Below are 23742 nucleotides of genomic sequence, written 5' to 3'. Positions count from 1 at the left end.
AAAGAGGTAATGCAAATTTGTCAAAGTGGCAATCTCAGGGAAAAGAGAACAAAACTCTCACCAGTTTGAAAACTAGGTGGACTCCAGATGAACAGAGAGCAACTCCAGACTGCAGCATTCCATTTCCTGTGAATATGCACTGCACACAGACATACGGCGGGAGGTATGCACCCAACAGGAAAGCACAGCCTGACGACAGGTCAGGGACAGAGTAACCACGGCAGAGCTGTGCTGCACATGTCCCAATGACAGGGCAGTACTGGACCCCGGGAAAGTACAGTTAGCGTGGTAGCCTAGAAACCGTCAGTCCATAGTATTATAAAAGTTGATGATTTATTATATAAAGTTATGATTGGCAGAATACAGAAAACTATTTTTAACCTTTACATATTTAATACAAAGTCCAAGGAAAGTGTTAACATCTGGAAGAACTCATTACCAAAGGACACTCATTTGGTGAAGTTGTTCAAGTCACAGACGCTAAGTCAATAGAATGCACTTCAAAATACATGAACAGTAACACAGTATGGAAACAGCGATCTTAAACAAAGATTCCTCTAACACAAAAATAACTAATGGTAAACACAATGTTGCTAAGTCTTCCCTAAAAGAATAAATTAAATATTTTCTTTACTGGGATGGTCAAACTAAAACAAAATTTAAAACCAAAATGGGCAACAGGGACTCAAAGTATACAGAGTTATTTTCCTACCAGTCGGGAGCCGTAGACCAGTGCTTCCCAACATGGCCACTTGCTCCTGAGAGGCATAAGTAAGGGGAGAAAACAACTTGAATAGGGTAAAATCTTGTACATCAACATGATCAAATTCATCTCTAGCATAAGACTACAAAAATCTGCTTACAACGGATTACTCTGTAGGTCAGCAGAAAACAGGGCAAAGGTTTACTGCAAAGAAAAGGCAGAGGAGAGAGCTGGAAAAGTCAGAAAAATGAAATACTTAACAGAAAATGTTCCTGTATCTCTACAATCTCATTTGTAACCAAATCAACCAATGGTTGAGTTCATAATTAAACTATTTTCAAATGAGGCTGAATAGTGAATGCACGCAGTACGAATCCATGGTGGATTGTTGTGTTCTACAGTCCTAAGTGCTGTCAGTAAACACACATGCTACGAGAAAAAGAACAGAGAATTTCACATTTCAGAATTCCTGAGTCGTATCAGGGAAAAGGAATACCAAAGCCCCAAATCAAACAGCAATAATGCAGCAGAGAACACAAACATGGGCATTGCGATAAAATTATGTTTATAGTTTTAAAGCTGAAGACGATGGGGACAAATATATAAGAACTTTAATGGAACTATATACATGATTTTAAAGCTCGTTTCTTTCTAACAAGGCGTTTTGACTAAACAAGGCCACCAGAACAACAACTTCAGAGATGGTAAGCCATCATTTTGTAGGGATAATTTTTATTTCAAAGCCTAATTATTAATATAAAAAGGGAAAATGGTTTAGTAAGAGTGCTTATCACACAGCCCTTTGATGAGGTCTAACGGGTGAGAACAACATAAAGAAATAAGCATGTGGGTTCTCCTTTCGAGCCACCACCCACTAAATCAGTTCCCTTTTGCTTTGCATATAACACAGTGGAAACAAAAAGGAATCTTAAGAGCACTTCAGTCCCACAATGTAGGATTTAAGCTTATATGAAAAGGTGTAAAGACCCACAATGATATAATGCTTGATAATATACATTCAACTGAAATACACTTATTTTCTCATAAGCAAAGAAAATGAAGTAAAGTTGTCCTGCTTAAAACAACAACAGAAATAAAACAAAAACAGAAACATCAGTTTCCTCCTTCTGGAAAGACCACCTAAGCCAAGAGCATCCAGCAATGATCTGTGCAGGACTGCAGACTTTACTCCTTTGAAGACGGATGCAGAAAACTATCCATGGGCTTTATAAATAAAGATACTAAACAGAAAGAACTATCTTGGTTATTTCTGTCCCTAAGTCCCAGCAATAACGCAATTCGACAACACTAAAGTGCACACTATAGGCATTACAGGCCTAACAAGGGGCAGCCGGAGCGGCTTCTACATTGGCAGACCCAGAAAATGATTCTTGCTTTTAGAAAATTGTGCAATTTAAAAACTAGTCAGTTTTGTTTGTGCCACAATGAGCAAGCAGCACTGTGCTCGCACTAGGGACGTGACCGCTAGGCCTGGACAGCACACTGGCTCTTGACAACCACAGTTTGTAAGACTCATACAACATTGGTTCCACCTCCAGAAAACGGGAGTGTCCTCTTGCTGTAGAAGGAAGAGCCACTGACATCGGGCTGACTGCTTTTAACCAGAGAGGTTTTCAGTTCCATCTCACAAGCTACGATAGCTGCGTTCAGTTCCACTTGAGCTCGATGGACCACATAAAACATGAGGCCTATGCTTATAACAATCTGTAAGGAGAAACAGAGCAGCCGTTACCAACAAGGCACAGAAGTAAAGGCCATGGATTCAATAAATAGTGGCATGAACAGAGCTTCACAGAGCCGGTCAGTAAGAGGGGGAGTAGCAAGTCACGTTTTAAATAGCTATTTGCCAAACACTGAGCAGCCACTGTTCAATAAAATGCTAATTTGGGCATTAGAAAAGTAGGTTTCTAAATACTGTAATTGTTTTATTTCTCCTAAAGAAATATCATATATTTTTGCAAAACTAAAAGTTTTGAGACCTTTTAGTAGATTATAATGCCATGTAAAGAAATGGAGACAATGTTAGCGGAATCTGTGTTACAGGCTGTGTAAGATGCTAAATCTGTTTAAGGCACACTGAATTTGTGCTAAGTAACAGACTCAGGAGCTACAGGAAATGGCAAATGTGCAGGGCAGGGAACACATACACTGGCTTTCTCAGCGGGCATGCACTTTCTTTGTCTCATGGAGTAGAAAAGAAAAAAGAAAAGAAACAAACAGGATATAAAAGCTCTCTGAAGTTTCTCTTTTTAAATGAAAGGAGGCAGAGGAACAAGACTTCTGCAGAAACACAAGCGCCTCTTCCGTCACTGACAGGAAAGCAGGCTGGGTATGGGAGAAGATTAAGGAGAAACAGCTCTCCTGGAGGCTCCTGACCCTCAGGAAGAAGAGGCGGTCTACTGAGGACAGAGAAGAGGTCGGGAGAGGACAAGTGAGAGGAGGAAGCTGACAAGGAGCAGCTCAGGTGTGGGGAGCTGAACACGGGAGAAGCCGTGTTAGCCATCTGCTTGTGGTACCTCTGACCATACATTAACACATACAAAACAGTTCAAACGTGGACTTCTGTGGGAGTGGAGTTCTGGAAAGAGAGACTAGAAACATAACGTGAGCAAGAAGGGAGAGATGCTGGAAGTCTAGACGAGAACAGGAATAGAGAATGTTTCAGTTTTGCAATGAGCTGGCTCTCCTCGGGCTGTTGGCTGTAAAACCCAGAAAGCAAATTATTTGTGGCTCATTTCTAGCACGGAGAGAATCTGTCAAGCTTACTTGCTCTATTAATTGTACCCTAAGCTTCACCTTTCCCTTGCCAATGGCACCACCATGACCACTCCCCGCTCCCCATGAAATCTTTGCTGAAACAACCTGAGTTGCAGCTGAGACCAAGGCCAAGCCACAGCATTGCTGTGGTCTTTATAAATGCCTGAGCTAAGAACTGCGTGCCTTTTCCTTTCTGTAATGTACTTTATGTTTCAATAAGCCCACTCAAAGGGGTTAACAAATTATGGGAAAGAGAGGTTCTATAGTTTTAGGAAGCACTAATGATTGCAGTTGAGTAATCTACAAAGACAGCATAAAAATATAAAATTCAATAATGAAAATGTGCAAACTAGTGAGGAATTTTACTCTAACACGGAATTTTTAAAATATTTTAGACATATTTCTAATTTCTAGGAAAGACGACAAGATACATACTTAATTTATCTTAAGGAACCTTGAAAATGCACTATATGCCAGAATCTTCACTGTACTTTGAAATGAATAAACTACACATAATACACTGTAGGCATGACACACAAAAAATTTAACATTATGTGATTAGCATTCTTATCCATGTAAATAAAGCAAGCAAAACAAAATTTCTAAACTTAGATAAAAACCAACTCTTAAATGTCAAATATTACAAAAATTTTTGAAGGCAAAGCTTTCATACAAAGTCATGATACAGCATTTGACTTGCAGTGATTTTAAAAACAATCTTTGTAAAAAAAATCTTATTTTTATGATTTTTTTCTCATTTTGAAACAGATATCCAATACATCTGTCCAAATCTATGTACTTCTAGAAGTCCACAAATTGGAACTATTATCCAAATATCAAACTATCTACAATGAAACAATCCTTCAGCAGTGGTGAGGAAACACCAGGCTTAAATCATCAATGCAGAGGGGAGAGCCGGGCAACCCCTGGCCTTAGACTCACCTGTAAACAAAAGACAAAATATCCACTAACACTTTGTTCTGCAATGACGTCTTCCATTGTCCGCAGGGTGGTGCCCAGGTACGAGTTTAGAAGCTGAGTTGGAAGCAGTCCAAGTGAAGACGCCATCAGATAGTTGGGTAAGGAAAGATCAGCAATCTAGAAGCAGATCCAAGTACAAAGTCACAGCATGGCCTCTCCAAGTCTCTATCAGAGTAGAGCTGAGCATGGATGAAGCATCCAAACTTATGATAAACAAAGATTTGCTGTTCTATTCTACTACTATTAAAAGAGAGCATTTAGTAACCCATTTTTCTTACCTATAAATAAAATTCACACACAGATCACTAAACTTCTCTGAGTCCGTCTTGTCTTAGTAAGTAAGCATCAATGGAGTTAGTAAGTGGCAATGGAGTTACCATACTCTGAAGCCAAGGAACGTTGGAACAGTCTAATGCGGGGCTGAGAACTCAAGGAGTCGCTACTGTCTCCGTCATTCTCAATGCAGAAACAGCAGCAGTGTGTATTCCTTGGTGTCTGTGATAATTTCTGCTTTCTTGCTATTAAAAAATAAATCCACAAAGCTGTTGTGGAATATTTGTTTAACTAGGCAAAGATGTGTCACATTTGTTTATGTTGCAGAATATTACTTTAACTACGTAAGGCTGTTACATTTGTTTATGTTGCAGAATATTACTTTAACTATGTAAGGGTGTTACATTTGTTTAGTTATGTAAAGATGTGTTGCATTTGTTTTACCTCGCCTGCCTAAGGTACCTGATTGTCGAATAAAAACTAATCAGCCAGTAGCTAGGCAGGACGGACAGGTGGTGCTGGTGGGCAGAAAGTTAAGTAGGAGGAGAAATCTAGGCAAAAGGAGAGAAAAGAGAAAAGGACACACCTGGGACCAGAGGCCAAGCAGCTGTCAGTCAACCAGGCATAAGAAGCAGGAAAGTGAGACAGAAGGAAGGGAGGGAGGGAGGGAGGGAGGGAGGGAGGAAGGATCCCTGATGTGGGATTCCTCTCTGTATGTTATGAATATGTTTCATTACCATTGGTTATTAAAGAAATTTTTTAGACAATGGCTTAGTAGAGTAAAGCCAAGCAGGAAATCTGAACAGATATAGAAAGTACGTGGAGTCAGGGAGACATCATGTAGATGCTGAAGGACAAAGCCACCAGCAGCCAGTCAGAATCTTACCTGTAGGCACCACAGCCTCGTGTTGATTCATAGATTAATAGAAATGGGTTAATTTAAAATGTAAGAGTTAGCTAGAAATATACCTAAGCTATTGGCCAAGCAATATTGTAATTAATATACTTTCTGTGTTATTATTCGAGGCTGAGAAATGAACAAGCAGTCTCCAACTAAAAAGCCCCGTGACAAAATGTGGATAAAGAGAAAGATTAAAATAAGAGCTAAGATAAGGCTAAGCCTTCATAACTAATACAAAGTCTCCGTGTCCTGGTTTGGGAGCCTACTACACAAAGCCACAGTGAATGCATGTGCATATTAACAAGTGGAAGTCAGCACACTCCCAAGAATCTAATTCCCAGCTGGGCAGCGGTGGTGCACACCTTTAATCTCAGGATTTGGGAGGTGGAGGCAGGCAGATCTGTGAGCTCGAGGCCAGCCTGGTCTACAGCTTGAGTTCCAGAACAGTCAAGGACTGTTTCACAGAGAAACCCTGTCTCAGGGAAAAAGAAAAAGAATCTACCCCTGTGAGCACCCTTCAGTGCCGCCCCGCCCCCCCCCCAAGTCTGCAGTGGGAGCCTCCAGGCTTCTGGTCTGAGGGGGCCAGTCTCCAGTTTCCTGGTTGTGGGTGCTGAGAATTTTAACCCTAATGTTCACAATTTTTGAATAAAAGTTTAGAAAAAATAAAAAGAATCTAATTTACAGTGTTTATGGCCTGGGCAATTCTTTCCTCAAATATGGGCTGCCTCCTGCTCACTTCTTAGCAAACAGACTCTAGCAGACAAAATGAGAAATCACTTCTAAGATAAAATGAAGAGAAGGTCTCCACCTGTCACACCTCAGCAGGCCAGCTGCTGTAGTGCAGAAGCAGCTCTGTGTAAAAGGAATGGGGATCTGTAGTCAGAGCTAGCAAAGGTCCAGCCCGAAGTGGGCTCTCAGTCTCAAGATGGTTATAGGCCTGGCTCACACCAACTGTAGAACTATGGGAGAGCAAATCTGCAGAGCCCTCACCCCCTGACAACACTACTAAGTTCTGAAGTGATCTGTTAAACAGAAAGAAATACGCATCTCAGCTACCTCAGGGTAGATCACAAGGAAAGCACCTACCGATGCTTATCAATCACAGAGGTTTACATACTCACTGCAAGTAATAATGTGTGTCATAATATGTGTCCTTCACGCTCATTAACTGTAATAAATGACAATCTTGGAGATAAGGAAAACTTATATCTTAACTTGACACCATCTGCACTGTGGGTTTTTTATACTGACTATTTTTAATGTTCTTTGATGGTTTTATTTGTTTGTACTTGCCCCTTGTTCTCGGAATTTTTTTTTCTTCATAGTGTCCTTTACACAGAGAAGACCTGCTTCCATGTATCCTATATGTCACATGTTCTTACGGTGCTGTCCCCAGACCCCAAATTCATAGTGTCCTTTACACAGAGAGGACCTGCTTCCATCTATCCTATGTGTCACACGTTCTTACGGTGCTGTCCCCAGACCCTAAATTCTGAGATGAGGTCTCACGATGTTGTTCAGGCAGACTCAAATGCTGGACTCCAGCTTTCCTCCCGTCCCAGACTTTTCCAAGGAGTTGGCACCACAGTACCTGGTTCATGTTCATCTTAGAGAAACATAAACATATAACCAAACACCACTGTGGGAAAACACTATTTCTGTTACTTTTACGGAGTCTTTTGCTTGTATTCTTAATTGTTTTCTTATTAGTTTTCCTTTTTAATATTCACCATTATGTAATTTTGGAATATATTCACATTAAAGGTAATGTGTGGATGTATTCCTTTCTCTTCCCGGTGGCTAATTTTGCTAGCGTTACACACTGGCCCACCAAGGCTTCTCTACAAATGTCCTGTTCCTGTCAACACTACTCACTCTATTTACATCCATTCTCGCTGCTTATTCTTACTGATCGTCCTGCTATTGAAAGAACTAAATTAAATTTTACAATAAATCTGGATATTGATGGAAGATCTACATATTCCCTATCCTTATCCAGAATTTTTTACACAAGTGCTCAAATCTTTAATATGTTTTATTGAAGTTTGGCTAATTAATCCATGTGTCATGTATTTATTAGTCTAATTCTAATCGCCTATATTTTGAGAGTAACATCATCATACCCCTATTTAAATATTAGGCTTTTTAAAACTATTTTTAAGCTCTAGTAGTTTAGCTACCTATAGACAGTTGCTTTATGACTATCATAAACACATACAATAATTGTGAGGTCATAAATGAACAGGAGATGCAGCACTGGGTTGGACGGTTGAACAGAACATTACTGCGACAAGTTGTTAATTCATTTCATTTATCACTGAGCCTATAACTGTCCACACAAGATGCCCTGATACTTGCTGAAAGATACAGAGTAAGACACAGCAATTATCCTTAAAGGAAACACACATAACACACGACTACCTCAGACGCAGACAGGACAGGAGCCTTGAGACGGACTAAGTGCAGAACACTGAAGTGCACAGAGGAATCAGAATCAGTATGGGAGTCTAGGCCAAGGGACAACTCTGCGGAAAATGCAGCAGTAGGGATGGACACAAAAATCTGCATGGGTTGAGAAGCAAACTTGGGTACCATGAGGAAGGCAGGTGTTCTGGGAAAAGCCTGAACACAGACAGTGTGGGAGGCAAAGTACAGACACATTAATGCAGTTGGCAGGACATTCTGGATTGTTTAGACACATGCCAGAGAATTGTGAGCACTAAGGATGCTAAGAGTCACTAAGATGAAACCTGTTAGCAGACTTGGCAAAGAGGACCAAGACACACACGCAAAAAGAACCAGGGAGTTTATTCATAGAAGAGGGTCCTTCTTTAGAATAAATGTGTTAAATGTGTACAATGAAAAAACACGACAAAAATGAGTGATAAAAATCCTATTCAATGGTTTACATAAAATTTATCAAAATTATATTTAAAATAAATATGAGGGGGCTGGAGAGGAAGCCTGTGACTCCAGTAGCTCCAGTTTCTGGGAATCCAATGCCCTCTTCTGCCCCCCCCCATGACATACACATACACATACATGCTTAGCATATACACATACACACATAGAAACATAACAATTGGAGGGGGGGGATGAGGGATTCCCCTCTGTATGCTGTGAATACCATTGGTTAATAAAGGAACTGCTTTGGGCCTATAGCAAAGCTATAGGAGAACAGAGCTAGGCAGGGAAAACTAAACTGAATGCTGGGAGAAAGGAAGATGGAGCCAGAGAGAAGCCATATAGCCCCCGCCATCTACACCGGAACTTTTCCCGGTAAGCCACAGCCACATGGTAATACATAGATTAATAGAAATGGGTTAAGTTAAGATGTAAGAGTTGGCCAATAAGAAGCTAGGGCTAAAGGGCCAAGCAGTGATTTAATTAATACAGTTTCTTTGTGATGATTTCGGGAGTCTGGGCAGCCGAGAAACAAACAAACCCTCCAACAAGGGGGTGTGGAGAGAGAGACCAGTGGTTTAGAGTATTACTGCTGGTGCAGAGGACCCTAGTTTGGTTTCCATCACCCACACTGGGCAGCTCAGGAACCCAAAGTCCTCTCTGGTCCTCCAGAGGAATGGGGACTCAGGTGTAAATACCAGTTTACACACACACTCACATAATTTAAAAGGTTAAAAATCTTAAAAATACTGATGCTACATGCCAAAATGTTCTAATATAAACCTTCAGACCAGTCTTCAATGGAATGGATTGTCTCTGAACAGAAGCCATAATTGCTATTCAAAGGGCATCAAAAACATCCAAATAAGAATTTAAACGGATTTCAGCAATTGGAACAGACTCGGACCCTCAACCCTAACACGACTACTGCCCATGAGCAAGTCCAAGTTTATCAAAATGTCAGGATGAACCTCATCATGGCAAAGAGCCGCCACTTCCATGTATTGTTTCTATAGAGTTATCTCAGAGAAGCAAATGGCGAACCAGACACTCAGTCTGAACAGCTATGTCAGAGGGAACACAACTCAATCCGTTTCTAAGCTATTAATAACATTACTGAAGATAAGATTCCCCCTTATTTAATGTAGACAAACCCTAGTCAGATCCTGCACTTTCCCCAGTCTTCGACAAACACGGTTTCCTACAGAGACCTCCCCTAACGTTCTCCACACAGAAGTTAAGTGTCTATCCTCTTGCCTCATTTTCAGAGATAGGAATCCACCGAGCTCAGTGCCACTGGGATTGCCTTCTAGAGTACCCTGGGGTCTCAGCTGCCAAGGGATCCTCGAAGTCCAAACAGCCCATGGGAATGTCAGCCCAGAACCTCAGTGTGAGCTGGAGAGTTGCTATGGTCAGAGACAGAAACTATCTATTGAGATTTTTCAGAGTCTGAGTGCTACCGGATAGACACATATATGCATATGACATAAAAAATACATACTGCAAAAATATTCATTTTATTTATGTGTATGTGTATGGCTGTGACGTACAAGTACTCAGGTACCTGAAGAGGCCAGAAAAGCCTATCAGTTTTTTTTTTTTTTTTTTTTTTGGTTTTTCGAGACAAGGTTTCTCTGTGGCTTTGGAGACTGTCCTGGAACTAGCTCTGTAAACCAGGCTGGTCTCAAACTCAGAGATCCGCCTGCCTCTGCCTCCGGAGTGCTGGGATTAAAGGCGTATGCCACCTTCGCCCGGCTAAGCCTATCAGGTTTAAACTGGAGTCCCACCAGGGTACTGGGAACCAGGACCTTTGTAAGAGCAGCAAGTGCCGTTTGTCTTCTCTTCGCCAGAGTTTCTGTGACTCACCTGGAGAGCAACTGAGACCCTGCATTCTTCTCAGAATAAAAGAATTCTTATAGAATATAAGTCCTGAGAATTCTGCTCTAGAAATAAGATCATTTTATAAGATTACCATTCTCACACAGGGTTTTACAAACTCTCATTTTTGCACAGAATAGCTCGACATGGAATTACTGAAGAGCATACAGCAATGAGCTCAGAGGCCTCAAGTTTCATCCGTAACTCTGTAGTCAACACTGGCTGGGCTCGGTGCAGTGCATGGTGTGCGCATCTGCACTGCTGCTCACTGTCAGCTACGACTAAGGCATTGCAAGAATTCTAAGTCCAACATACTCAGTACTACACAGGGAATCATGAATCTCTACAAAGACCAAAGAAGTTCAAGGACTATAGCTCCTACTTTTCGTTAAGTTCCTGACATAGTATGTGTTCTTCCTCAGACAACCCCCAATTCTCACTGGCGGTTTTTCAGAAAGGTCAGAGAAGAGGAAGAAAGAGTTCAAAGGCATTACGTGGTTTTCACTCAGGAAAAAGAAAACTATTCCAACTGGCTAGGGACTGGGGTGTAGCTCTGTCAGCCAGATGCTTGCACAGTATGCATGGAGCTCTGGAATCATCCACACAGAGGCGTCCACGAAGTGGAGGCGTGTGTGTGTGTGTGTGTGTGTGTGTGTGTGTGTGTGTGAGAGAGAGAGAGAGAGAGAGAGAGAGAGAGAGAGAGAGGTGTGGAGAGAGAGAGAGAGAGAGAGAGAGAGAGAGGTGGAGGCCTGAGGCTCTCAGGAAGTCAGGGCCATCTTTCACTACCAAGGAATTCAAGACTGATATAGGAGATCCTGTCTCAAAACAACAAAACAAAACCCACTGAAAGCAAACACACCCTAGGTGTCACCCCTCCTCTTCACTCCTTTCCTATTTACTACGACTTGTTAAATCATCTTCTGAACATAAATTCCCCCACTCAGTGTCTTCCTCTACAGTGAGGACTGAATCCCGCAGAAAGGTCCTTACAGGCAAAGCTAATCCTCAGTCAGTTCTGGCCTGTGGTCTCCGAAGGGACGGATTCCTTAGTGTCATCTCCATCTCATCTCGACAGGCTAGCCTTTGGCCATCAGCTGCTTCAGGTCTCCTGGCTCCAGCCATACCTAAATGCTCTTAGCTCCTAGAACATCCCATGCTCCTTCCTCAGGAGCTTCCCACTCCCTTGACAAGGGCAACCGTCATTTGCTGCACAGTCAAAGATTCCTCGAAGGAATTCTGACACCCAAACACAGCACTAAGAAGTGCTCCCAGCAGGTGGGATGGACAGTCCTTGCCCCTCACACTGGAAGACTAAGAAGTGCTCCCAGCAGGTGTGGACAGTCCTCACCATCACACTGGAAGACTAAGAAGTGCTCCCAGCAGGTGTGGACAGTCCTCACCATCACACTGGAAGACTAAGAAGTGCTCCCAGCAGGTGGGATGGACAGTCCTTGCCCCTCACACTGGAAGACTAAGAAGTGCTCCCAGCAGGTATGGACAGTCCTCGCCCCTCACACCAGAAGCAACTTGAGGTATCACAATGTGTGTGTCCCTGGCCCAGACTAATCTGAGTGAAGAAAGCCATCTATCTGGTTTTCTTTATTCTCCTAGACTAGGATGTAAATATCTAATAAATAAATATTAGCTACAAACACACACTGACTGGAGGCTAGTTGTATCAATCTCAAAACTGGTTTGTTTACAAATATCGAAACAGTAAAGGTTGGTATCTACAAACAGCCTGAGAATTTTTTAAAAAGAAAAGTTTACTTGTAATAAACTATTGGGAATATCACTGTAATAAACCATTGCCCTAGCAACAGAAAGCATTTTGCCTAGAAACTCACCACCAGCAGAATTTACACACATGACTAGAATGCGTGTCTTCCATGTTCACGCCTCGGGTCGTTAGGCTTTGACTTACAGTTATTCATGGACAGCACCGAGAGCAGCAGCGAGCACATAGTCGGTGCCTACTAATTGCATGCTGGATGGATACTGAATGGAAACAAAGTATTTCCAGCAACTTCTGCGTCAAAACTGAGATACTCTATTAAGTGTCAACCTTGATATTCCTGAGAAAAATCTTGTTACTAGAAAAAGGTAGGACTCCGGGGGAGCCCATTCTATCAGATAGGACAAATGGATCCTACTGACAGAAATGGCTTGGTCTTCTGATCACAATCTAATCATACCTAAAGTGGGAAGTGCTCCTAATGGCTCCCAAGCAATCTGGAGAACAATGGGCTTTTGAGAGCTGATTAACACATAGCGCTGGCTCTTTCTGAGATGGGGAGAACAATGGCCATTTGAGAGCCTGATTAACACATAGCACCTGCTCTTCGGGGGGAGGGGGGATGCAACCTTATTGAATATAACCTCTAGGACACAAGCTGAAAATTCTTTACATAGTTTGATAACTTTTCCTATGCATTCAACAAAAACTGGTCCAACACGTTTATGTGTAAGGTCCAGCTGTATGGTCAAAAAGTCACATCGCAGCACACTGAGCAAAAGAAGGTCACAAAAACCATTTACAACACTAACTCGCGTTAGAAAAACAGAGCAGTAACTACAAAGCAAAGTAAGCACAAAAATGCTAAGCACTGTTTTCTTGATTTGTCCGTTTTAGGCTCTCGGTAACAAACACACTTTGTAAAGGGAAAACCCACGTGAAAACAGCCTTCATATCTCTCTACTTTGACTTTCGTCCGTCTTCACTCCGGGAAGGTTATTAACCCTCACACACTGCTCTGAGCTACAGATGGAGATGCCTGGGACTCAAGCCTGTGTATGACAGACACCAGAGGGTAGGTTAGATAACTGCTGAGCATCAAAAGAGACGAGCTTCCAGGAAACCATCAACAGCCAGCTGCTGTCTACAGTGAGACAGGAAGGGTGAGGATGTGGCTAAGATACTATCAGTGTGTCAATCTGCTCACCCTATCCAGCCCTTCAGAGCAGATACCAACTCTCCCAAAGTGGAACATCGCTTATTCTGGCCTGCAACGCACATGCAGCAAATCAGTGTATTTTCACAGGAAATAAACGATAATGTGGTACATTACCTCAGGACCAGTATCATAATCTTTACTCGTCTGTGACTTTATACATAAGGAAATGAAAAGACATTTTTTATAAAACATGCTCCCAATAAATTCCTTTAGAAAAAGTTATACCACTGCTTCAAATACCTGCTTTTAAAGAATCAAACTCGGAGATCGTGCCTACTCTTAACCATTTACCAGCAAGAGAACTGGAGTCCAGACGTACTCAATGACTTCGTCATGGCCACACAGTAGCTGGCACAGAACTACAAGTCCCTAGAGTCCCCAGGCTATGACATGACCACATTTATGGCTTTAGACAAACTTGCCAACATATTTTTAATAAACTAATTGTAATAAATGAAAGTTCAACTGTGAATAAAATTACTAAAAGAAACTCATCTTGATAAATCAAATTCCGGGGGAATATACTCAAGGGTCGTTATGCCTGCTTTAAGTTATAATGACATCTTTGGCCGTCAGTGTTCCGTCAGTACAGGCTCTCTGGTCTCTCACTCAGAATAAATCAAATAAAGAAGCAGAGTCTCTCAGTGGCTGCTTCTGACTGTCTGAGACTCCATGCTAACAGCTGGAGTAATGAAGAGTTGGCAGTGTCAACCCTTGAAGGTGCCCCGTGGAGACACTGAATGATGAAGGCTGCGTGACGGCGGACGCTTGGTGTTTTTACATTTGCTTCCTTTACTTTGTTTTACTTTGTTTACACACAAGACATACTACTTCTGCTTAAATAGTTCTGTCTTGAAAAGATGGGATGGACTTGAAAACTCACAGGCCTCTCTCCCACTGCAGCAGAGTAGCTGAGGCTTGGTGGGCCTTTTATTGCACTGAATATAGAGCAGCGGTGGCTAAAGTCTTTCCACCAAGTGTGAGGTCGGAAAGATTTAACTGTGCAGGCATAGGGTAGACTCAAAAACTGAACCTTTAGTCTTTGCTCAACAAAAAGAGACAGAAAGAGAGAGAGAGTCCGGAGGGAGGAATGGAGGGAGGGAGGGACGGAGGGAGGGAGGGAGGGAAGGAGGGAGGGAGAGAGAAAGGGAGAGATGCAAAGAACAGACATGACATACAGATGCCTGAATCTCAGTCTCACAGAACGCTCATGCGCATGAAATCACCCTGTGGTGGAGTTTGGTCTGACAACTTACTCAGCTCTGCAGAACCCTGTACAACACCTGACAGCAGGAGGAAGATGCTTGATACCCAGGGTTGCTAAGGCCAGCAACCTCTAAGAAAGCCAATGCTTCTTGCATGGAACTGAAACAGGCATTAGCTAAGGGCAAGTTATTTTATCACTCTGTGCTTCAACTGCCTCAACTCTAAAATGTAGGTGTGAGTATTGAATAAGTAATGTGTACTTGAGAGACTGGTGCCCAGTGTTCCTTACAGACTGCAGACAGAGTTAAACGTTTACAAATAAGCTTCTTGTCCTATTTCGGGGCTGCAGAGAGCAGAAAGAAATAGTAAATAATGAGCAAACATAACATATCACAGTTTTGTAGTAGATATTACTAAACATGATTTACAACACAAAGTCTATCTCGAAAGAGTAACTCTAAGTTCCCCGGATGACTAAGCAGACGCTGGGGCCAAGTCTGGTTCAAGTCTGTGACATTTGTCCTTCAGGAAACACCACCTCCTAAGACCAATGTGTCTCCACTGCTGTGATGGAAAACTACATCAGGCATGTACGCTACCATTGACAGTTCTTATAATATTTAAGGTTAATGGATATGTTTCAAATATTTAAGGTTAGTGAAAATAAATTTCCCATGTACACTTGTTTGCAAGACAGAATATATAGTTTTTGACATTGTATTATTTTTTTCTTCGACTAAAGCAGAAAAGATGTTTAGGAACTCCCTGTGGCACAGTTTTACATCAGAGCCACTTGGTGTGGAAATATTATTATGAATTTCACTACTCATACAACCCACAATCATGGAGTCTTCTGGGATCAAGAACACCATTTACTGGAAGTAACTTTAAAATGCAGGTCTCCAAGGGGGGTCTCGCAGAGTGGCTATTACAAGGCCAGCTCAATGTTTATTAGGAGAAGGGGAGGCAGTCTGAACAGACTTCTCCAAGCATTTCTTCTGATTTCACTCTAAGAATTTTGTTCCTATTCCTACTACCAACAATCCCTCCTTATTGATTTGAGTCCTTTTTAACTAGACTGAGGAAAGTGAGACCTCAGGTTTCTAGGAGAGGAGGGATTTCATTTGCTAAATTTAAATAGTGTCTGCTTCTAAGGGTGCTGGGGGTTAAATAATGACATCAAAAGGTGCACAGCAACTATAGATATAGCAACTCTTAACTATAGAGGATAAGAGAGGAAATAACCCAAAGGTAGATGAAGTCATCCTCAGGGTGGGGGAATTCAGAGATGGTGTTAACCAGATCACATTTGGGCTGCAGTGATTTTTTAGACAAAGATAGGAGAGTGTGAAAGGCAGGGACAGCTGGTCTGAGGTAGAGGTTCCTGGACAGAGCAGAGGCAATGGGCTGGACTGAAGTGTGAGGACGCAAACCCCCACAGGACAGGGACAACAATGCCTGGCATGGGGAAGGTGTGCCAAGTACCAGAAGTACTGAGACTTCACTAGGTGCTCCACCCCTCTCCTGCCACCATATCCACCGCTCCTGTGAGGTTAGTTACAACCAGGCAACTTGGACCCAGCAAAAAGGGAGAAGCATTGCGAGAGAGGTCAGAGTCCAGAATTAATTCACTGTTCTCAGCAACCACGTGCAAGGCAATGTAACTTGTATTTGGATCTAGTCCTCTTTCAAAGTCCTGGCACAGCTGTCCCAAGGCTGCTCAGAGTTTATGCTCACAGTTCACACTGTGAAATGGTAAGAGTCGAAGGGCTGAGAACCTGGAAATCTCAGTGCAAATTCTAGCTTAGAATCATTAAACGTGGGGAACAGCCATCCAGTCCCTTTCAGAGTGCAGTCAACGCTGGGTATGGGGACTCGCGCAATGAAGCAGGCAACTTGCTAAGGCCGGGGGAAAAGTGAGATCACTACTAGGGACGCTTGAAAGTACACAACACAGTTCCATGTTCACAGCACCAAGTGCAAGGTAATGGCTCTGCCAGATCAAACCTCAGAGTCAAAACAACATAAAGCTGTGGGTCCCTCCCCAAAACAAAGTTCGACCTATACCTGCATAAAGCAGAATAAGTGAACCTTTGCTTTTAGCCTACAAAGAAATGGAGGCTGTCACTGCTGCCTAGTTTAGCCTGCCATCGACAATCCAGTAAGAAGAGCAAACAGTCATCTCAGGTGTGTGTCTGGGCAGGAACCGTACTTAGCAACACGCAAACTCTAAGGTCAGAGATCCACAGCGATGGGCAGCAAGACCTGCCTATACAAGATCTCACCAAAGAGGCTGTGAGGAGGGAGATGCTTCACGGTTTGCAAGAAAAAATGATGGAACAGAAAAATGTAAATACAGACTTGGAGAATTATATTTCTTAAAGCTTAAGTACCAATTCTATAAAGTGCTATTTTCTAGTTTGAGAGTTTCAAATGTTGTGTGTCAGCTTGCTAATCTCTTTCTAGCACACGAGGATAATTAGAGAATTTGGTTAAGATCTAGAAGCAAAGAGAGCCCTTTTCCGTCTTCAGTATACTCAACTTTTATGACTGGCTTGGTCAGGTAAACAATGCCTTCAGCTCGTTACCTAATAAACACACATGACTCCACAGCGTGTTTGAGGAAGCAAGGAGTTCACACAGCAGGAACCAAGCAAAGATATTTTCAAAACCTGTGCTTTGCACGGCCTTTAAACCTAACTTCCTCTTTGAGCTAAATATTTTACCCATCGAGTAAATGAGAAAACAGCTTCAACTTGGGGGAGGAATGGGGTGCTTTCAAAGGTCAATAAGGAGAAGAGTAGAAAACAAAAGAAGTATGCCTGGGTAGGTAGGATGGGTATGAAGCTGAGAATGAAGTTCTAGAAGGCAAAGGGGAAAATCAGGTTAAAGGCAACATTACCCTATCCTTCATACTCCTGAGTAAACACAACAAAAGGCCTCCCCTGCCATAAGCCAGCTTAGATGATGCTAATGACCAGACCTTGTCTAGTGGCTTCCTATGCCATCCTGCGCATTTGTGTGTGAGAATTTTATGGCAGCACACACCACAGCAGCTGGTGGCGTGTTTGAACCGAAGCCCTGCCTCTGCAGGTGACTCTACAAGTTCCAGGGTAAGAGCGGCTTCCTTTCTTTCTTTCTGTGGTAATAAAACCCTCTTACCCTTTTCAATAGCAAAGTCGTCTCTTTCTCCTGATCCAGGAATGCCAAAACTCATACCGAATAATCTTAAACTATTTCCAGTAGTAAAGTACTTCTTACAAATTTAACACTGTGACAGAAAAAAGTAACGCTGTAAATCAATAAATATCTTCCTCAATGTGTATGGATTTATTGAACAATTGAAAAATATTCCATGAAGAAACAGAGAGGGCCATAGGTTGAGGCTCTATCTAGGCCAGAGTTCAAAGTCTGGCTCCACCACTTATTCCAGGCGACCACAGACAGTAACAGCAGAAGGAGCACACAGCAGACAAAATGCAACTTGGGTCTGCAAGCCAGCCTCTGCTGCATACATGTATCTTATGTAATCCTGGTATTCTATCAAACACGGTCCAATACTTCCCTCATTTACACACAAACGGAGGTACAGAAAGAACAGACAACATAGCCAAGGTCAGCAGACACTTAGACAGCCCGGTGCTCTCTCACCGGCTGCAGGCAACAACTTTGAGATGTGTACAGTCACTGCTACTGGCTGAAAAGAGCCTAGAAGGGCAGTTAGCACTTTCTGTGGGGATGAGAGGAGATGCAGGCTGTGCGAGAGACAGAGCACACTATCAGAAGGAAACTAAACAGTAGTCTAAGGTTGACAGAAATCTATGGTCATATTTCACAATGCAAAAAGGTAAAAGTTGAAAGGCGAGGCCAAATTACTGCTGACTCTCAATACTTCATGCGGTTCCCTTTTAGTTGGGGGCTGAATACCTGGGAATCTCGTATGTGAACTCTAGCTTAGAATCACCAAACTGGAAACTCGGTCATCTAGTCCCTTTACTGTAAAAGTGAAGTCAAAGCTTTTAATCAGCTCTCCTCAACTAAGGAAGCTGAGGCAGGAGAATCACTGCCAGTCTGAGGCCAGCCTGAGCTACACAGTGAGTTCTCTAAGACAGCCTGGGCTAGAGTTACACCCTGTCTTAAGACAAAACAAGGTCAGATAGGTTTAATAATTTGTCCTAAAGCCATAAAGTTTCCCATCTATTAGTCCCGACCTCACCAGCCGTGTTTCTACCTGAAATCGGGTGCACGCTAGCTACTAGAGAGATCTACACAGAATAAGCAGAACGTATGTAAACTGGGCAAGAGGGAGTCTTAAGATGGTGTAAGAAAAGTAGAAGCTCATTTTGTTTTATTAACCCGCCCGACTGATTTCAAAACAGAACTCTTAGCTTTTACATAGCGTTACAGCAAATTACTTTTAAGAATAACAAATCTAGGAAACTCCAAAAACTGGAGTCTACTGCTGTCTCCTGCACTGTTAAAACAAAAGCGGCCCTCAGCCCCATGTAATCAGATACTTGAATCAAAACCTGGATGCCTTTAAGCAGGGCAGAGAGTAAGCTTGGGCGGTCAAGTGCCCATGAGCTGCCAAAGCTGCTTCAGACACGCAACGGCAATGGGACACTTACCTTTGCCCGCCTCCCCTGGCCCAAGTGAAAAGGATACTTCATTTTTTATCAAACTCATACACAAACACACGCACCCTGAAAAACAGTTTTTTATCAGGTCTTCTGAGGGGCTGTGTTATATGCATTTATAGGATACATTTCTCAGGGTACCATGAAAATGTCAATGACTCCTCTGCTGGGTATCTATCTGATGGAGGGCCTCCCAGGGTGGCCACAAGGCCGCTAAAAGACAGATCTGGGGAGAGAGGCCGGCGAGGGGGTCCCCACTTACCGAAAACACTGCATTCTGAAGCCCAAAAGGTATGGGAGTCAACCGGGCCAACGCCACCACCTTCAGGCCGCTTCCTCCCTCCACGACTCGGATAACGGCGCTCAGCTTGTCGCTGCTCTGGATCCTGGCGGCCACCCAGGCGGTGAGCAGCCTCTTGCAAACCACATGAGCGATGAAGGTGCCGATGAGGACGCCCACCACCATGAGCCCCATGCCTAGCACGAAGCCATACAGGTAGCCGGCCGCCACATTGAGCACGATGTAGCCCCAGCCGCAGGGGAAGGAGACCACGATGAAGCCCACGACGAAGAGCAGGACCCCGAGCAGCGAGTCGAGGCTCTCCACCCAGAGCAGGAGGTGCTGCAGGTAGCGGCGGACCAGGGCCAGGGAAGCGAAGCACAGGGCGGCCAGCACGCACACCAGCACGAGGCTCCGGCACCAACAGGTGCTGCCGAAGCAGCAGCACCGCCAGTTTCTCACCTCGGCCACCCCGACCACCACGCCGCCGCCGCCGCTGCCGCTGCTGCTCCCGGGGCCGCCCGCCAACGCCCCGGCAGGCGCCGGCAAGCCCGAGGCCGCGGGCGGACCGTGGCGCTCCAGATAGGCGCCGAGCAGGGCGCCCGAAGCCGCCGCCGCCGCTACTGCTGCCGCCGCCGCGCTGGCCCCGCCCCCGCGGGGAAGGCGGTCCTCAGGGCGGTCCCCGCCCACCGTCCGTTCCGGTGCCCGGCGGCCCGGCTGCTCCGCGCCGCCCAGCCGACCGGCGTGCTGCAAGGCCCGGGTCAGCGAGTGGAGCAGGCTCCCGCCGGGACTCCGCATGCCTGGGCCTCAGCCGGCCAGGGTCTCCGCTCCCGCCGCGTCCGCCGCTCGGCGGCCTTCCATGGCAACCCCGCACGCCCGGCCTCGGCTGCCTGCGTCCGCTGGCGGGGAGGGAACGGCCCGGGGTGGCGAAGACACGATCCCGCCGGGAGTCGGTCGAGTCCGGACTGGGCGGCCAGCAGAGCCCGCCCCGTTGGCCCGAGAGGGCGGGGCGAGATGAGGGGCGGGGCCATTTATGGGCGGGGCCATCTCTGGGCTGCCGGCCACGCCTCCGTGACGCCCGGCCTGGGTCTCTAGGGCAACGGGGGCCTCTGCGAGTGGCCGGGGCGGAGGATGGGGCGGAGGGGAAGCCACGGGAAGCGGAATGGGGGACCCCGGGCTGCGCGCTCCCCGCTCCCCCGGGCGCGCCCGTGCCTGCGTGTCACAGACCCTTGGCCACAGCGGCTGGCCCTCTTTCTGGTGCCTGCCTAGCGGTTCCCGAAGTGAACTCTCCTGCTGTCGCTCACACCCGAGGCTGTCTGGCGACTTGAGAAAAGGGCAGACGTGCCTTTCCAAAAAGCCAGGTCCCTCCCAGTGTTGCTCCACAACTCTGCCTTTTAGGACCCCAGGGCACTGGTTGTGAGAATTGACTGAGAATGTGTCTTCTCAGTCCCTAGTCCTTTGCTGAGTGTCAGGCTCTGTGCTGGCGACAGAGGAAAAGATCCTTGGAAGATCTCTGTTAAGGGCTCCTCTTACCAGGGGACCCCTTTTCATTGGCTGTAAACTGGTTGATGTCTGACGCAGCTATAGCAGGGTGAGGAGCCAAAAATTCTATTTAGAGTTCTTATTTGAGGTAGTAGATAAGGAGCCATTGACCAAAGGAAAATATAACTATGCAAAAAAAAAAAAAATGAGGTGGACGCGTAAGAGTTGAGATGCCCAAAATACCATCCAAAATGTGGCATTCCAGTAGATGGTGGAAAATACGAATATGGCATTGACACGAGTTATCTATCACTCCTAGTAAAGTTGGCATTGGGGTACAGACAGCAGTTAAAACCACGGTTATGGGCAAGTAATTGGTGATAGGTGCACCAAACACTCCCTGTTCTCAGTGCGTGGTAGGCTGGCTTGTCTGTCCAGGCCTTGTCTCTGGGTCCATCTTCACGACATAGTTTGCCAGTGAATTGTGACTAGCTTCTAGATGCGGATGCAAAGACTTTCCAAAATACTTTCCCTCTATGGTATGTCAACTATCAGTGTTCCAGACCGTGAGCCCTACGGTTCTTCATCTTCAGAAGAAAGATACTGAGGAATAAGAATTTCAATTACTTTGTGAGTGGGAAGGAAAACAACCGACATGAGAGTGTTATTACCAGGGCAGGTCTTTTTCACTTCTCAGCGATGTGAGAATAGTTCTAAGAAATGAAAACTGAGACAGTATTGTGCTGCTTAGACTCTTGTGAGAAGAATCTGAAAGACTGCCTCGATATTAAATTATTATTATTATTGTTACTATTATTGTTGGGAACCCAGGAATATTTTCCACTGAGTTCTCTACCCATGGTTTACTACCATGACACCAACTCCATAAGTAAGCCTTGAGTTAGTCTCCAGTTCACATTTTACAGGAGACTATAATCCAGATGCAGAGCCCTTGGTTCTCAGCCAGCTCGTGGGCTGCTGGCCGACCTAGATGTGCCAATCTCGGATCATGAGTCCTTATCTACACAGGGCCGTGCCTACCCAAGCTATTATCTGTGGCCATGGAACATAGTGCTTTGGCCACCGAAGTAATGGAGTGTTTCCACTCTTCCCTGGCCATAATTTTTTTCATAGCATTGTGAAAACTTCACAAGAGGAGATAAGGCATGCCTCGATCCATACACAGCAGCCCATCATGATCAGCCTAAACCCCTCATAGGAAAATATAAAAATCTTTCCCTGACCTACAAAGGTGCTTATGACATCACCGTCCACTGCCATTCCTACCTCATCCTTGCCCTTTCACCCACTGGCCCACTGGCCTCCTCCTCTCCTGCATGGACACGTTTCCTACTTAAAATTGTTCACGTTCTATTCTTGTGGATCTTTCTTGGGTGAAGAAGCCACCCTTGTCACTTAGAAAGCCCAGCCCTGCCCCCTTTTATTTTTTTTTTACTCATGTTAAGCTCTGCAGGCCTCACTCAGAGGTGGCATTCCTGATGACTTTGCCTACCAAAGAGTGGGGTGCTCCCTGCCTTCCTGGTAGCACAATCTCCACCTGGCATTGCCTTGTGTGTTTGCCCTTTGTTGCCTGTCCCTCAAGTGAAGACACTTTGAAGATCGTTTTTACTGTCTTGTGAACCCCAATAACCTAGCTTTCTAGGATACCTGATAAGGTTTTTGTCTTTAACTTATTTAGTTTATTGCCGTTAATAGTTAAGAGCCAAAGGAATGAATTTCATTGTGGAATTTTAATAATTAGTTCTTAATTTGCCACCTCTCCTAATGTCTTTCTCTGCCCCCTGACCCACTTTTAACAGTCTCCTTCCCCGCCACCCCTCAATAATTCCCTTCTGCATTCATGGTACAATTCATGTATCCAATAATCATCTCTCTTTCACCCCTCCCCACTTTCCTGAGCCTCTCACACTCTGAGTCTGGCTTATTTAACGTTATACAGTGTGTTCCATCTTTCTTTATTCTACAATGTCATAACTTCAGATTCTGTTAAATCTGAGTAAAATTCCCTATGAATACGTATCACACATTATCACTTTTTTTTTAATCCAGGTATTTTCCAGGGTGGTTCCATTTCTTAGCAGCCATAAACATGAATACGCAAGTACCTCAGGGCCCTTCGGGTATATACACCCAGGAGTTTCTTCGGTTTTTTTGTTTATGGCATAGAGGTTTTTGTTTGCTTGGTTCAGTCTTTTGTTTTGATTTTGGTTGTTTTTTGTTGTGTTTCGTTTTTTCTTTATTTTTGGAGAACCCTGCATTCTGATTTCCATAGTGGCTGGCAGTATGCTATTAGCTGTTACCCCAGCAGTAAGGATTCCGTAGGGGTTTCTCTTCCCCATGTCCTCCCCAGCGCTGGCTCTGCTTTCTTCATGGTCACCTTTCTGACTGGACGGAGAATCTCAGAATGATTCTAATTTACATTTCACGAATGGCAAAGCAATTTATTGGCCACTGACAGTTCTTCCTTAGGGAACTGTCCATTCAAATCATTACTTCACTTATTGATCAGAAGATTTGGGACTGTTTATTAAACCTTGGTATGCTCCAGAGATTAAGCTTTGAGTGGCACCCAGTTGGCAATGATATTTCCCCCTATTCTATAGGATTTCTGTTCATTCTCTCTGTAGAAGCTCCTTATGTTTTGCACAGTCCCACTTGTCAGGCCTTAGAGTTATTTCCTGTGCTGTTAGAGTCCTTTCCAGAGAGCTCTTGACTATGCTCACATAGTCAGATGTTTTCCCCTG

General features: G+C 44.3%; 1 protein-coding gene across 1 annotated transcript; it reads right to left on the bottom strand.

Annotated features, from left to right (window-relative positions):
- Positions 1-311: 311 nt before the first annotated feature.
- Tmem64 (transmembrane protein 64) lies at positions 312-20448 on the bottom strand. The gene is made up of 3 exons (XM_041657682.1): positions 19478-20448; positions 4424-4579; positions 312-2428 (listed from the first exon to the last, which is right to left on the bottom strand). The coding sequence occupies exons 1-3, from the start codon at positions 20291-20293 to the stop codon at positions 2237-2239; spliced, it is 1164 nt and encodes a 387-aa protein (XP_041513616.1). The 5' UTR covers positions 20294-20448; the 3' UTR covers positions 312-2236.
- Between the last annotated feature and the right edge of the window lie 3294 nt (positions 20449-23742).

The sequence above is a fragment of the Microtus oregoni genome, unplaced genomic scaffold, assembly GCF_018167655.1.
Source record: "Microtus oregoni isolate MIOR12 unplaced genomic scaffold, Mior012 000008F_ref0000371, whole genome shotgun sequence".
Classification (NCBI taxonomy): domain Eukaryota; kingdom Metazoa; phylum Chordata; class Mammalia; order Rodentia; family Cricetidae; genus Microtus; species Microtus oregoni.
This window is presented reverse-complemented; position numbering and strand designations above follow the sequence as displayed.

Excerpts from the sequence above, each read along its gene's own strand:
- Tmem64 (XM_041657682.1), bottom strand. The coding sequence starts at position 20,293 with ATGCGGAGTCCCGGCGGGAGCCTGCTCCACTCGCTGACCCGGGCCTTG. Across the intron at positions 4,580-19,477 it reads TTCAGAATGCAGTGTTTTCG|ATTGCTGATCTTTCCTTACC; the intron begins GTAAGTGGGGAC and ends ATCTGCTTCTAG. Across the intron at positions 2,429-4,423 it reads ATTTTGTCTTTTGTTTACAG|ATTGTTATAAGCATAGGCCT; the intron begins GTGAGTCTAAGG and ends TTCTCCTTACAG.